Source organism: Lolium perenne, chromosome 4 (genome assembly GCF_019359855.2).
Source record: "Lolium perenne isolate Kyuss_39 chromosome 4, Kyuss_2.0, whole genome shotgun sequence".
Lineage (NCBI taxonomy): Eukaryota > Viridiplantae > Streptophyta > Magnoliopsida > Poales > Poaceae > Lolium > Lolium perenne.
Window position 1 is genome coordinate 266,097,697 of NC_067247.2, and position 14,676 is coordinate 266,112,372.

General features: G+C 43.7%; 3 protein-coding genes and 3 non-coding genes across 6 annotated transcripts; 5 read left to right on the forward strand and 1 right to left on the reverse strand.

The window, feature by feature from the left end:
- Window positions 1–747: 747 nt before the first annotated feature.
- On the reverse strand, window positions 748–3,961 carry LOC139839350 (uncharacterized). The gene is made up of 3 exons (XM_071829403.1): window positions 3,886–3,961; window positions 1,420–1,727; window positions 748–1,332 (listed from the first exon to the last, which is right to left on the reverse strand). The coding sequence occupies exons 1-3, from the start codon at window positions 3,959–3,961 to the stop codon at window positions 748–750; spliced, it is 969 nt and encodes a 322-aa protein (XP_071685504.1).
- Window positions 3,891–9,977, forward strand: LOC127331580 (uncharacterized). Its single transcript, XM_051357752.1, has 13 exons — window positions 3,891–4,708; window positions 4,799–4,880; window positions 4,988–5,179; window positions 5,296–5,360; window positions 5,437–5,596; window positions 5,675–5,920; window positions 6,013–6,129; window positions 6,252–6,443; window positions 6,521–6,602; window positions 6,692–7,617; window positions 8,152–8,659; window positions 8,739–8,929; window positions 9,031–9,977. Exons 1-13 carry the CDS (start codon window positions 3,960–3,962, stop codon window positions 9,658–9,660), a joined length of 4,140 nt encoding a protein of 1,379 aa, XP_051213712.1. The 5' UTR covers window positions 3,891–3,959; the 3' UTR covers window positions 9,661–9,977.
- A 331-nt stretch (window positions 9,978–10,308) lies between these two features.
- Window positions 10,309–13,517, forward strand: LOC127331578 (large ribosomal subunit protein eL18x). Its single transcript, XM_051357751.2, has 5 exons — window positions 10,309–10,438; window positions 10,520–10,609; window positions 10,699–10,827; window positions 10,921–11,103; window positions 13,200–13,517. Exons 1-5 carry the CDS (start codon window positions 10,436–10,438, stop codon window positions 13,356–13,358), a joined length of 564 nt encoding a protein of 187 aa, XP_051213711.1. The 5' UTR covers window positions 10,309–10,435; the 3' UTR covers window positions 13,359–13,517.
- Window positions 12,004–12,153, forward strand: LOC127337346 (small nucleolar RNA snoR134). Its single transcript, XR_007873756.1, has one exon. It is a non-coding gene; the product is annotated as a small nucleolar RNA snoR134 (small nucleolar RNA).
- LOC127337344 (small nucleolar RNA U36a) lies at window positions 12,204–12,288 on the forward strand. Its single transcript, XR_007873754.1, has one exon. It is a non-coding gene; the product is annotated as a small nucleolar RNA U36a (small nucleolar RNA).
- Window positions 12,359–12,448, forward strand: LOC127337840 (small nucleolar RNA Z223). The gene has a single exon (XR_007874144.1). It is a non-coding gene; the product is annotated as a small nucleolar RNA Z223 (small nucleolar RNA).
- Window positions 13,518–14,676: the final 1,159 nt, after the last annotated feature.

Here is a 14,676-nt window from a genome sequence, read left to right on the forward strand (position 1 = left end):
TTGCACAGTCGCCAGAAACAGCAAGCAAGCAACGCAGTTTTACTTAAATATAGTTGATAATAAAAAGATCCTAGAAGATCCATCCGATTTTTTAGGGGAAAACAACAAATTTCAGCAAATTAATACAAATATATATTTTGCTTTTCCGCAGTAAAGCACATAAACTGATCCAATACACAACACCCTTGCCCATCTTCTTCAGTTCTTCTGGAGCTTCAAAATAATTTAAGTGACTTTACCTGTAGAAAGAAGCTAATGACAAAATAATTCTCACAAGTAATGACAAAACAATCACGTGTGCAGCACTACCAAACACCCACCACTATCTATCACCAAATATCTTAGTGCAAGTGTGTATATATGCACGCAACTCTTCCTTTGTACTGATCTGCTACAAGTAACATCTATCATCTACAGAGTGAGAACGTTTTGGATAATCTAAAACAGAGAACCTTGCAATCAGAAAGAAGAAAAGTTCTCATGCAGGACCTAAGACAATTATTGAGAAAAGTTTGAGCCTCTACCAATTATTGATAGTAGCTACTGGACAACAATTCATCATGCTATTACATAAAATTAGCTAATGGACAATAATTCATCATGCTATTACATAAAATTAGGTATTATTATCACAGTAACTAATGCAAGCTAGCATATCAGTGTAGAAAAGCATTAATATGAGCTAAAGTCCAAGGTAAGCTAGTGTATCAGTGTAGAGAATGCATACAAGAAGAGAGTTTACCTTTCCTAGGCCATTTCGCCTTGCAGCCACATGAGAGCAGTATCCATATCAACGCAAATGAAGAGCTCGCGATTGTCAGCATTCTTAAAGACTTGTAGGGCTTTGACCTTCTCCTCTCGTGACAATCCCATTGTGTTTAGCCGAGCCACACAGTTCTTGATTGAGTACTCATCTATGTTCGCGATTTGCTTGCTCTCGACCTGCTTCGTTTTGATCTCAATGTACTTCTCCATCATAGCAGCAATATCTCCATTTGGCCGGCGCTTCATGGGTTCATTTTCAGTACTTGTTGATGGTGCAGCAGACACCGTGGGCCGAGCCTCCCCGTTCCCAACAAAGTTCTCCATCATACTAGCCTCTTGCATCCCTCCTTGTGTATCATCCACCAAGGTCTCTGCAATATCATGATGGGAATGTGTCGCCTCTACATAACTGACCTCGGGATTGACCTCCACTTGTGTGTGCTGTGTTGGTTTAGTGGAAGTGAAGTTGTAGTTTCCCTCGGCAAGATGTTCATCATATAGCTCTCCCAAGGCATCAAAGAGGGGAAAAGCCTTGTTGCTACGGAACTTCCCGATCTTAGGAAATGACTGCACAATATAAATGAACACATGAGTGATGCATATTGTTATAAGGAATGAATATAAGCATGAAAGGAGCAATACAAACTATCTTACAATGATGAGCTTGTCCCACAACTCTGGATCAGCTTCAATCATACACCGTTTCTCATTCCACGAAACCCCACTCTGGTGTCTAGCCTCCTTGAGCATCTTGTACTCTCTCTTCAACTCCTTCTCCTTCTCCTTGTCTTGGATCTGGCCCTTTGTGTAATTCTTGTATGGATGGTTATCATGGAATTTCTTGGTAATCATGTTCCAAACATCGGTGGACCATCCATTCTGCCCACGATATTGTGGAGTATTGTGCTCATGGAGCAAATCCACAAGAGCCTTCTCTAGGTCTGCTTTCCAAGAGACCCTAGCTGTTTGAGAAAAAAGTCAAGTTCACAGTAAGCTACACATTATAAAGAAGTCAAGTTCACAGTAAGCTACACATTATAAAGAATCATATCATCATCATCCCCCTCTTCCTCCTCCTCTCTCTTCCTAATCCGATCCGTAATTCTCAAAGCCATCTACCTTAGTTTGAAAGATGTAGATTTAAATACCATAAACACAAACACACCGAGTATAATTGCAGCTAAATACCACAATACTCAATTACACTTTTACACTCAACAGGTTAGTACTGCCTCAACACATCAGACTTGTAGCAACTGCAATCACTTCATCCATCTCCAACTGTGGAGTATGGAGTGATGAATTAATATAGTACAAGAAAGATAAGTGTGCGTAAACAATCGAGCAAATTTTCTACTTCAATTGAAACACAGCTCTGTAATTGGTTCAGAAGAAAGAAAAATCTTGCTATCAAGCTTATGTGTCATTGTTTGGCAGTCATTTTGCATGTTGGATTACAATAACAGAAAAAAAAGATACAACAAGAACTGATTATTTTGGGATTCTCGGATCAATTCACCAATGCTTAAATTGGAACATCATTTGTATTGAGTCCTAGAGATCATTTGTATTGCATCAACAGTTGACTAGACAACCATATGAACAAACATAAACTATAACATGCACATGGATGTGAACATCACTGTACAGCCTAGGTGAACATCTAGACGGTAACATTCCACATCAAACAAAATATTAACAAAACCATGCTAGAGCAGTATTTTCAAACTGTGAGATACAGATCGGACCATAGGAATAACGCTAGAGTAATCTCTGGTTCAACATCTCACCCTGTACAACATCTACCAGCTAAATCTCTGGTTCATCCCGAGCAGATCGAAGCCAGATCGAAACAACACTACTGGGACCAACCAACACGAACAAGCCAGAAAAGAAGAAGAGGCGGAGGGGAGGAGGAGGAGATTATTTACCTTCTACCGGCTAGCGTCGGAGGCGGGGAAGAGGAACCTCTCCGGCTAGGGCTTCGGTCGGGCTCCGCGGCGGCGTCGCGTCAAGGAAGGGCAGCGTCAGCTCATCTCCTCCAGCCAGCCAATGTCTAGTCGCCGCCATTGTCCCCTCAAACCCTCCGTTCCAGTCGCCGCCGCCGCCATTATCGCGTCGCGCTCGGGAGTCGGGATGCTATCCACAGGCCGAGCCTAGCGTTTCTAAAAACCGGCCAAAACAGAGGGTTTCGTACAAAACCGGGCGGGGCAGAAAACCAGCGAGGTTTAACCGAACAGGTCTCCAGCGTGGGCCGGTATTTTACCCCCCGGGGCCCAACCCCGGTGTGACCACGTGTATCTGGGCCCAAAACCGGTCGGGTAGGGAGCAACCGAACGAAGCCTAACTACATGCCCATTGTACTCTCGGTCGACCTACCAGCCCATATGGGCCGGCCCCACCCGCCTCTCTACGAAAGGCGAGCGAAAAGGGGATTCCTATACACCGACCAGGTCGGTGGCTACCAGGCATCGCACACCCCTGATCGGGTATGGGCCTGGCCCATGATTCGCTTTTTCATTTTTTTTCATTTTTTTCGTTTATGCTTTCTCCTTTTTTGTTTTTTTTTTCTGTTTTTTCTGTTTTTTCTTTTCTGGTTCTTTTTTTTTCAGATTCGAAAAAGTTCAAATTATAAAATAGTTCATATTTTAAAAACGTTCAAACATGGAAAATACTTAATTGTGAAAATTATTCGAATTTAATTTTTGTTCGTATTAAAAAATGTTCAAATTAATTTTTTCCTTTTTTATTAAAAAATGTTCAAATTAAATTTTTTTAGTATTAAAAAATGTTCAAATTAAAAAAATCGTATCCAAAAATGTTCAAATTTTGAAATCAAAATTTAAAACTGAAATGTTGGAAAAACTGTTCAAAATTTGAAAATATTTAGAACAAAAGCCCGAATTTTAAAAAAAATATTAAAACAAAATTGTAAAACTTCGCATTCAAAAATATTTTAGCTTTTAAAAAAGTAAAAAAGAAAAGGCAGAAAAAGAAAAGGAAAAACCGAAAAAAATAAAGAAAAAGTGAAAGGAAACGTTGGGCCGGCCGCCGGCCCAAACCACCCGCCTGGGAGGTGTGCGGCGCTTGGTCCGTGCCGAGCAGGTCGGCATACAGCACCCCCGAGCGAAAACCCCACCCGCCTCCCGCCCGATTCCCCAAACTCCCCGCCGGCAGCCCTTTCGCTGGTGGCCATGTCGGCCGCCGCCGTCGACGGCCCTCCGTCGTCGCAGCCACCCCCACCGCCCACCGTACAATCCGTCCTCCACCTAGCCTCCCGCGACCCCTCCGCCGCGGTCCCCCTCCTGCGCGCTCTCCCCCCTCCCGCCCTCGCCGACCTCCTCTTCTCCCTCTCCGCCGCCTCCCCGCCGAACCACCTCTCCCTCCTCCCAGCCCTGCTCTCCCTCTCGCCACCCCCCTCCGCCGCCTCCGCCGTCTTCTCCTCCCTCCTCAACGCGCCCAGCTGGCCCACCCCGGCCCTCCTCGCCGTCGCCTCCCTCCTGCGCGACCTCCCCGCGCCATTCCGGTCCCGCGTCCCCGACTGCCTCGCCAAGGTACTCTCCCTCCTCCCCACCGCCGACGTCCAGGACCTCCCCGCGCTCGCCTACCAGCTCCTCCTCCTCGCCTCCAAGCCGCTCCACCCCCGCGCCGTCCTCGCGGGCCTCCTTCGCTTCTTCGGCACTCGCCGTGCGCGCGCCCCGCCGTCCATCGCACGGCAGGTCGAGGGGACTGTGCTCATGCACGTCGCCTTCGCGGTTAAGCAGGACCCTGCACTGGCAAGGGAGGTACTAGCCGCCGTCAAGGCCGACGCGGCGGGCGTGCTCAGTGGGTTCGCCGTCGCGGTACTGCTGTCCGTGGCACGCGTGCGGAGATTCAGCGACGGCGCCGTGGGCGTGCTCCGGGACGCTGCCGCTACCTCACGCCGGGATTATCGCATGTCCAGGTGAGGGCAATCCTTGTTTAATTCTGATGTACTACTATTTAGCCTAGATGTTTGCTCTGATTTCCTGGTTTCGTATTTGGTGTCTTCCAGGCGCTGCAAGTGGTTGCCGGATTGCCTCAAAGAGGAAAGCACGCGGACTGCTCATTGCGTCGAGAAGGCATTACTGAAAGCCGTGAGGATATTGTATTTTGGATCTGTGATGTGAACTGCTAACTGATCATATATAGGATTTCTAACTCTCTTCATCGAGATTGTAATTTGGGCCTAATATGAATGCAGGTCCATGAGAGCATTGGTGGGAGGGAGCATGTTGTTCCAAGCATCGTTCAGGTAGGGTTTCTCTTGTTAGGAGCCTCAGATGGTGACCGAGGGGAGGAAGATGCTCCGGGTCAAGGTGTTATGAGCACTGGAGAAATAGGTGTTAATATGCTCAAGTCATTGTTTGAGATCCACGAAATGGCACGGACTGAGGTATGATTAAGGCAGTCTCATCTTTTTTGTTGATTAGTATGTCAGTTACTGCTTACCTGCTCGATTCGTTTAATATGATGACATAGCATGTTTCCATTTGGTTTCCCTGATGTCAGATAATTGAACAATGCAAGTTCCGGATTCTCTCAGCAAAGCCTCAGCAATGCGCACCAGTTCTTCGGTAACAGAAGCTCGAAATCCCGTTGATACCTTTTGGACTGTATTCTTTTCCTCATAAAACCATCCTTTTCCTACAGGTTGCTTGGACTGTTAGTCCGGAGCCATCCATTTCCAATGGTAGAATATGTTGCACACCTGAAGGAGTTGCTGGATTATTTTGCCTTCATGAATGACAAGATATCGACAGGTCTCATCAATTGCATCTTGCCACTCACAAAGTTCAACCGTGATCTTAAGGTCTGTGATTTTCACATTGTTCCATGTTTTTGTGGTTGTAAAACAAGCATAATCATCATAATGGAATTTAATTTTCAGGATTACATAATATTGGTTGTAAGGAAGGCCATGTTCAAGCGGGAGGATGCTATCCGGATTGCTGCCACAAATGCTATAGTTGAGCTGATTGTTACAGAAAGCGAGTATAGGAATAATGAAGCTAATCCTCTTCAAGACTCATCAAGTCAACCGAGCTCTAGCCAGCTACCTGAAATACATCAAGAGGTTGGCGGGGTCCTCTTTCAAGAATTAAGTGGGTTGCTTCGGAGATGTCTTTCTCAGCAGGTATCACTTGCTTTACAAATTAAAGAGTACTTCTATCTTTCATCTCTAGTAGTGCAAATATTGTTCCTAATATCTCTATTCTGCTATTACAGGTTAGAGTCAAAATGGTCCTGTACGAGGGTCTCATTCGAATAGTTACCTCTGATCCAGCTGTTGCAGATAGTGTCCTCGATTTCCTGTGGCCCCACTTCCTAAACTATTACATAGAAGTAAAACTACCTAAGAAATTCTTGTGTCTACTTCTGTCTGTTTGGTAGTAGGGTAGATTCATTCTTTTAGCAAAGCCTAATAAAGTTGTTCTAATGGGATATTGTTGCCTGAATTGCTTCAGGATGCAGAATGCCCCCTCAAAATGGATTCATGCTTTAAAGTTGAGGATGCCAAAGTATGCATCGTGGAACCTCTGGATTGCCTACTGTCATGTGTCTCGTGCATTCTTCGAGTTCAGCAAAACAGTAAATGTTCGCGACCAAATGATGCATATTGGAAGTGTTTTGGTTTTGCTCCTACGCAGGATAATGAGGTTTGCTCTTTCCTCATTTTGAAATCCTCAACTGAAGGCTTTAAACATATTATACTTATGACCTAAGGTACTGTCAGGATGGAAGATCCTCGTCAAGGGACTTGTTCATGAAAGGATTATCAAATATCCAAAAGTATTTGAGGAAATGTATCACAGAAGGTTTGTGACAAAGGCAGCTCATTGGTGATTAACTGTCTTATTCTATATGACACATACTTTTGTGCTTACAGTTTATTGATTTATAATAGATCAAAAAGGACAGACCCAAGAAGCTGGTTCTACTTCATCATCTTTGGAGATAGTTCATTGTAATAACACTGGTATGCCTGGAATCATAGAGGTTTTTGTTGATTTTGCCGCTTCAAAACTAGCGGAAGCTTCTGATGAATCGAAGGAGAAGTTAGAAAAAGAAATACTGGAGCTCGTTCATGCACACAGTATCTTTGAGAGGAAAACAAGCAAGAACAGGGAGAAAGTTGCGCGAGGAAGAGGGGATTCAAGAGGTGCTCCAGACAGGCAGACCAATGAACCCAAGGAAAATTCAAATGCTTCTTTCCCGAAATTACATGAAAAGAGGGGGAAATTTACGAATTCAAGTTTGTATGAACTCTTAGTGATGTGTGTCAAACTGTGCAATGCTGATAATTATGATAAATGCAGTCAGCGTCCTAGCCAATCTAAGTTGAACCAGTGGTCCAGTCTATTATCTTTTGTACTGAAAGCCTGTCTTGAAATGTTCAGATCACTTACAGCTAAGGCCAGTGATGTGACCATTGGAAATCTAAGAAGAATGATGTATGAAGATGTAAAAAAGTTAGCGCAGCCAATTGTGAAGCTCATTTGGTGGCTTATGTTTGATTCAGAGAATGGTGGATTCAAGAACACAACCCAAGGGAAGAAAACAGTTGAAAACAAAAGGGATCAATTATATCTGGCATTGGCATGCTTTAAAGAACTGTTTAAATTGAGTGTATCAGAAGATTGTTCAAGTGACATGATTGAACTTCTGATATCTTTGGCTCCTTCAAATATAGAGGATATGTTGGACGCTGACCAGCTTGTTGACAATGATGCCACTGAGAATCCAGAAAACAGAGGCACTAATGTGTTTCTGAACATATTGAAGATGTTATATGCCCGAGCTCTTTCCCAATCCCTTTTACGGGAATCTGAGGTAAGTCTAATGGTAATTTGAGGAGGATTTGAACGCATGATGGATTGTGTTTCACTGGAACATTATTATAAATATGATGATTATAAATATGATGATTATTCGCATGGATTTAGCATAATAAGCATAATCACACTAGATGCTAATGCTTCTGCACCATCCATTTCTTTGGAAATATTCACACACGCCTCCTAGTTCGCATGTCCCTTGTTGGCCCATTTATGTTTTTACAGGCAGCAGTTGTGCCACAGTTCAATTTTACGTGATGTAGATAAGTTGATGTTTTCATATTTATGATAGTCATGAACAAAAGCTCTGTTCAACCGTGAGATATCTTACCCGCCCAAACTTGCTGTTTTCAGTTCTTGAGTGATTTGATTTTGTTTGTTTTAAGCACGTGTGAGTGAGGCATGCCAGAGACGATGTTACATAATCCTCATTGAAGATAGAAGTGAATGGTTGGATCTTAATTGTTTGCTTTGGTAGATAAACTATTTTTCTCACATTAAAAACTAATGTCTGTGTTCATTTCTGCAGCCTGTAACTGAATTGATTTTTGGCGTATCAAGGAAACTGCATCCTGAACGAAGGCATCTTATCGGACATTGGGCTGCAGGCTTATGTAGAAAGAAAACTGTCCAAAACCCAAGCACTGCACAAGAGGTGGTAAAACTCGCTGTCCATCTTATGACAGCTCCAGATGACATGATTCTTGTGCATGAGATGGCAACAGAGTTGGAGAAATTAGCCTCTGGAGACGAGGACTCTAGAGATTCTTCTGAGGCATTTCTTATTGTCAATTGTAAAACAAAAAATTCGCTTGCTGCTGTCTTCCTTCATATGGTGGAGTCATCTCTTATTGAACTGGAATGGTGTCTTGGTAAGCTTAAGGCAATGCTTACATTAGGTTATGGTTCTTCTAACGTTGATGAGGATCAACCAGCAGATGAAAGGATGCAAAGAGTATTTTGGGAGGAAGCACTCTACTCAAGATCAACATCAGTAGTCCACGTCCTTTCGTCTTTCACTCATATGAGCCTCAAAGGTATGTTGAGAAGGTTTAATAAGACCTCCTTTACTGTTCCATTTCTCCATGCACCCTGATTTTACATCTGCATTCTCAGATTCTCAAGCAGAACAGTTTCTGAAACTGACTGCGAAGTTCTACAAGCTCTTGGCCAGCATGTCAAAGTCTCAGATTGCACCTAAGGGTTATAAGCAGTTCATACCTGGTCTCAAATTCCAGAAACTGGCAGAAGTAACTTGCAGGATGCTTACTGCTCCACTTTACAAGTTTGTCGCAACGCATCAAGAGGTCTGTGCTACTCTATATACACCATCGGTGTTTATTGCTTACATGACCTCAGTTAAAATATTTTATGTTTTTTTTTCTTTATCTTTATTCTTTGGTTACAGAATCAGCAACCACACAAAAAAGGGACCCTTGCCAAGATCAAAAGGGAGAGCAAGTGCATTCCTGATCTTATTTTCCAGGTCGAAGATTATGAGAAGTATCTAATCCAGTTAAGCAAGCTCGCAAAGGTGAACCTTTTGAGGTATGCCAAGCGCAGCGTAGCAAGAGATTTTCGGATACAACCAAAGGAGAAAGCTGCAGAAGAAGAACGTGAGGAGAAATCTGAGGAAGAACAACATGAAGAGAATTCTACTCCAGTCAGCGCCGCATCACCTGAGAGTGACCCCGGCGAGGATGGGGAAGAAGGTCAAGATGATCCTGCCGATGAAAACCTGCAGGCCAGTAGTGCACAACCTGATGATGCCGTCCAAGATTCTGAATCTGATGGAGAAGAGGAGGAAATGCCAGCACAAAGGCAGAGAGCCAAGACAAATCAAATGGTCCAAGATTCTGAATCTGATGGAGAAGAGGAGGGAACATTTGCACGAAGGAAGAGAGCCAAGACAAACCAAACGGTCCAAGATTCTGAATCTGATGGAGAAGAGGAGGAAATATTATCACGAAGGAAGAGAGCCAAGAGAAACCAAATCGTTGAAGATTCTGAATCTGATGAAGAAGCTGAAGACGAGTGAATTTTGTGTAGGCAGCAGTCACAAAACATAACCTTATATATGTGCCCCAAGTTGGAAAATATTGAGCATAATATATGTAGATAGTTTTGAACTGTTTCTGCGGGTTAGCAAGCTGATTTCAGGCGATGTATAGATGTAGTAGCAGTGGTTGCGCTCTTGCTCTTGGTTGAAATTTTCTTGTGAATTTTAACAGCTAAGATTTGACATCCTACCACATTTCTTCTGGAGCGAGACGGGATATTATGTTGGCAATCTTTGGTGATTGAAATTTATCTTTCCTGTCATATAAATGCAAACCTTGTACCTTTTTAAGACTAGCTGCAAACCTGGTACTCTACTTTATTCACTGCAAATGATGAACTTCTCTACACTTAAACAACTTCAGACTTAAACATCTTCAGATATTGAATGCAAGGACTCCATGGTCAGGCAAGCATATTATCCCAGTGGAATGCTTCATGTATACCAGGTATATGTTGATGTATTTTTACAAGAAGGTTTAGTAGTCGATGTTTTTTTTTCCTTTCAAAAAAATAAAATAGTAGGAGTAGATGTTTTTGATAGGGAAGCCAGACTGCACGGTCTGACCAGGCCACCGAACCGGACCCTAAAAACCCGACCTGGTGGACTCGAACCCATTCGACACGACACGACCGCACCACCGCCAAGCCTATATAAGCCTCACTCTCTCGTCCCGCCCGCAAAACCCTAGAATCCACCCCCCTCCGCCGCCGCCGCCGCCGCCGCTCCAGCTGCGTCACCGCCGCGCGCCGCCATGGTAACATATCTCTCGGCCCTCCCAACGCTCATCTCTGTAACCGTGGACCCGGCCTGAACCGCCCCCCCCCTCTCCTGGCAGGGTATCGACCTCGTCGCCGGCGGCCGGAACAAGAGGACCAAGCGCACCGCGCCCAAGTCGGACGATGTCTACCTGAAGCTCCTGGTCAAGGTAACCCCGTCGTCCCTCCCCACCCCAATCCCAATCCCATTTCCCTGCCCGAATTTCCGGATTCCTGAGTCCCCGACCTGCGCGCGCAGCTCTACCGCTTCCTGGTGCGGAGGACCAAGAGCCACTTCAACGCCGTGATCCTGAAGCGGCTCTTCATGAGCAAGATCAACCGCCCGCCGCTCTCGATGCGCCGCCTCGTCAAGTTCATGGAGGGCAAGGTATCCCGTGTTCGTTTGATTCGGTGTGTATTGATGCGTGCTTGGCCTGGGGTGATTTGTGAACCCTTTCGTCTGTGCAATTGTGGGCTGCAGGATAACCAGATCGCCGTGGTCGTGGGTACCATCACAGACGACAAGAGAGTCTACGAGGTGCCCGCGATCAAGGTGACCGCGCTCAGGTTCACCGAGACGGCCAGGGCACGCATTGTCAATGCTGGTGGAGAGTGCCTCACCTTTGACCAGCTCGCGCTCCGTGCTCCTCTTGGACAGAACACGGTAATTTCTGCTGCCATCCTTATGTTATCATTCTCGTTAGTCACTAACTTGTTTATAACTTTATATGAGCAATTGCTATGGGATTACAATGTTTTGAATCGATAATAGTGCCAACTGGTGAAATAAGAACTCACTGTAATCCTCTCCCATGTTAGGTTCTGTAGTTTGCTATCTTTGTTACAACTTACAAGAAGCTTTTATTATACAGTACTTCTGATACTATAGGCATGGTCAGTTTTAGCATGTGAAATTTTAGTTAGTTATAATTATCTCAGCATCCCAGCCTTGTAAGCAAAGTTTGTGGGCTGCATCACCTGATGCTGTGCCCTTTCTAGGAATGCATCTGAAGGAACACTATTATCTTTCTTTTTAACTGTCCAAGTCCATACACCTTAGATTCCCTGCAGCAAAGAAATGTTACAGCCTTGCATTGTACACTCTCCTGATAGTGATTCCTGAGCTACTTTTCATCAATGATTCATTGAAAATGTGAAGCCTTTATTCTTCCGTCCTAGGCTTTGTCATGTTTGAAGGAAATCATTTATGATAAGTAGCTCAGGATGCTGTGCCAAGAAATTTACAGAATCACCATCCTTTTTCTTGCTTCCCATCTTCTCCATAATTTGATTCCTTCTTCCGATCTCTTCCGTCTCCATTATGCTGTCTTGACTCTTCGATACTAGTATTACTTTTGATTCATCCTCTTAATCTTGCTAATGTGGAAGTAACTGGTATTACCATGGTGCTACCATCTTCACAAGTAGGGGTTTGGTTGATGTGTCAAGACATCGTCTTAGTTGCCATGGCTGTGGTAGGCAATATGATTGCTGCTTGAGTATGTTTTCTTCATGCAACCCTCATTTGTCTTCTTTGTTTGCTGATCCCTGTTCACAATGGTTTCTGCACGTTGCTAACCCCGGGTTTGTCAGATTATGATCTTATGAAGAATGAAGCCCCAATGCCTGTGCTAGATCCACAATGCCATTCAGTGTTGCAGGCCATGACACTTCTCGTGATTGAGTGGCCTGTGTCAAAGTAATGGATACATGCATATAGCTTGTCTCTTCATGTTTTTACCAACATAATTTTTGTTGAGTTGATGGCAGTGATTAGATCATACCCGCGCTTCTGATTAATCCATGAAGCACAAGGGAAAATAATGGTTGAATTTCTTAATATGAGCCATACAGCTATTTCTTTTCTTCATTTAATTAAATCCTTCCAGATTTTCTTCTTGATTTTGTGCTCTGGTCTGTTATGGCATTGATACAAAACTTTTAGTGTACATGCAAGTTCTGCTTGTGAGAATCTATGAAAGAAAAACTGAGATAGACCTGAGCCTTGTACCTGCACATCTTTCTAGGATCATTAATGATGTTGAGCATACATTTGCATGTGCTATATTCTTCTTGGGAACCGTACTCAGGACCAAGGAAGCTTAGCTGATGCATAAATTTATATGGTTGTCTTACCAGCCCATTGCTATATGGTTGCTTTGGTGCCAAATATTCTAACCAAAATTCTGCTCTTTCATCTCAGTACATAGTGGTGTGGGTTGCTTCTGCTGGTTTCATTCATTCAAATGGTCTAACATCTACATTTTTCCTGAGATGTCAGGATAGAATGTTAAGAGTGTTTTTGCTGCTGTCCTGGTCTCCATTTTAGTTTCTTGAGTATTGTTGACAATTTGTTGTGGTCTTGGAAGAATAGCATATGATGCATAATCTTATGTTCAGCTTATTGTTTGATACCATTGCACGTTTGCACTGTGATTACTCTGCTTATTGTCTGATGCCACTAGTTGAATAGTGTTATTATACAATATATACAAAACTTCATCACACATTGCAATTTGCATTCATGGCTATTGATGCATTCAAAATCTAGAACTAATATATGGAAAAGATATCTTGTAAGACATAAATCTATTTCATGTGCACATATTTTGGTGGTGGGTTCTAATGTTAACTATCTTGTAATGGCCCAGTATGCTGTTGGTGGTACAATCTTATTAATGTTTAACTATTTTGTAATGGCCAAGTATGTTGTTGGTGGTACACCCAGCAAATCCTCACAATTTAAATTTATTGTACCAGGTTCTCCTGAGGGGTCCTAAGAACGCTCGTGAGGCAGTGAGGCACTTTGGTAAGGCTCCTGGTGTACCGCACAGCCACACCAAGCCTTATGTCCGCTCCAAGGGAAGGAAATTTGAGAAGGCCAGAGGAAGGAGGAACAGCAGAGGCTTCAAGGTCTAAGCTATTGCATCGTGTCCATGTGCTACACAGCTCATGTTTGTTTCTGAGACTTCTGTTACTACTGAAGTGCCAGGATCCTCTAAATTTTGTTCGAATGCCATGCATTGTGCAAGAAATTTACATGTGTTTTCTGTAGACAATGGATTTATATTTGGGATCGGTGCTCTCTGGTTTTCAAGACTATGGTAGGTAGTGTGTATGTTTGACGCCCTTAGTCAGTAAAAACTGATTGCCTACAACATGATCACTGGTGGCACATCCTTAGGTGAACGGGATTACAGCTGATCCTACAATTTTACGTACCCCTTGTGGGCTTGTCTTACCCAATTGCACATGATCAAAACCGAGTGCAGATGGACGTGTCAGCCAATATTTTAGTATGTGGAGGACACGGTGCTGTTGGATGAAGTCGGGCGAAAAGAGATGCTGGCAGTTGGGCGAGTGAGAAAATTCTTTGAATCACTTGTAAAAACCCTGCGTCACCCGCCGTCCAAGGAGATGAGGCCTCCTCAAAGCTATGTGCAGATGAAGAGCCTTTTACACCGAAGAGGGTCACTAGAGGACCGGGGTGGAGGAAGTAGTTACCGATAGGTTCTCAGGGCAAATGCCAACCGCCTTCAACAAGACTGTCTCAGCCGCAGAAGCCTTTTTCCCGTGTGCCACCATTGGTCGCAGCCAACCTCCTCAAAGCTATGTGCAGATGAAGGTTGGCTGCGACCAATGGTGGCACACGGGAAAAAGGCTTCTGCGGCTAAGACGGTCTTATTGAAGGCGGTTGGCATTTGCCCTAAGAACCTATCGGTAACTACTTCCTCCGCCCCGGTTTAACGGTCACTATATCATTATATTTAGTTAACGAAATATAAACTTTGATCATTGATTTAGTCAACGAAATATAAACTATATCATTAGATTCATATGCAAAAAAGCTTTCCAATGATATAATTTTTGTGACATATAATTCATATTTTATTAATCAAAATAATGGTCAAAGCAAAATTTTAAACTGCGTGCGTGCCTGTTAAACCGAGACGGAGGGATCTAGAATAAGAGCATCTCCACCCGCGTCCCCTAAACAGACATGCCTCTGACCCAAACATTGTGGATCCTTTTCGGAGGTTGGATGCTTTATTCAGAAACACCGCTGAATACTTGCACAGAAGAAGGTTGGAAATGTAAAACTGAAGATTGCGATAACCAATACCCTAATTTTCAGATTGGATTTGGCTCAGGAGAGCAGAGATCTGACCATGGTGGAGAGGTGGTTGAGGAGAATGTTGAAGCTCTCAGTTTTTGGTCTGCCTTCCTTTGAAAGAAC

Excerpts from the sequence above, each read along its gene's own strand:
- LOC139839350 (XM_071829403.1), bottom strand. The coding sequence starts at position 3,961 with ATGGCCACCAGCGAAAGGGCTGCCGGCGGGGAGTTTGGGGAATCGGGC. Across the intron at positions 1,728-3,885 it reads GGTGGGGTTTTCGCTCGGGG|CTAGGGTCTCTTGGAAAGCA; the intron begins GTGCTGTATGCC and ends TTTCTCAAACAG. Across the intron at positions 1,333-1,419 it reads TGTGGGACAAGCTCATCATT|TCATTTCCTAAGATCGGGAA; the intron begins GTAAGATAGTTT and ends TATATTGTGCAG.
- LOC127331580 (XM_051357752.1), top strand. The coding sequence starts at position 3,960 with ATGTCGGCCGCCGCCGTCGACGGCCCTCCGTCGTCGCAGCCACCCCCA. Across the intron at positions 6,603-6,691 it reads GAGGAAATGTATCACAGAAG|ATCAAAAAGGACAGACCCAA; the intron begins GTTTGTGACAAA and ends GATTTATAATAG. Across the intron at positions 8,660-8,738 it reads CACTCATATGAGCCTCAAAG|ATTCTCAAGCAGAACAGTTT; the intron begins GTATGTTGAGAA and ends CTGCATTCTCAG.
- LOC127331578 (XM_051357751.2), top strand. Across the intron at positions 10,610-10,698 it reads ACCTGAAGCTCCTGGTCAAG|CTCTACCGCTTCCTGGTGCG; the intron begins GTAACCCCGTCG and ends CTGCGCGCGCAG. Across the intron at positions 10,828-10,920 it reads TCAAGTTCATGGAGGGCAAG|GATAACCAGATCGCCGTGGT; the intron begins GTATCCCGTGTT and ends TGTGGGCTGCAG.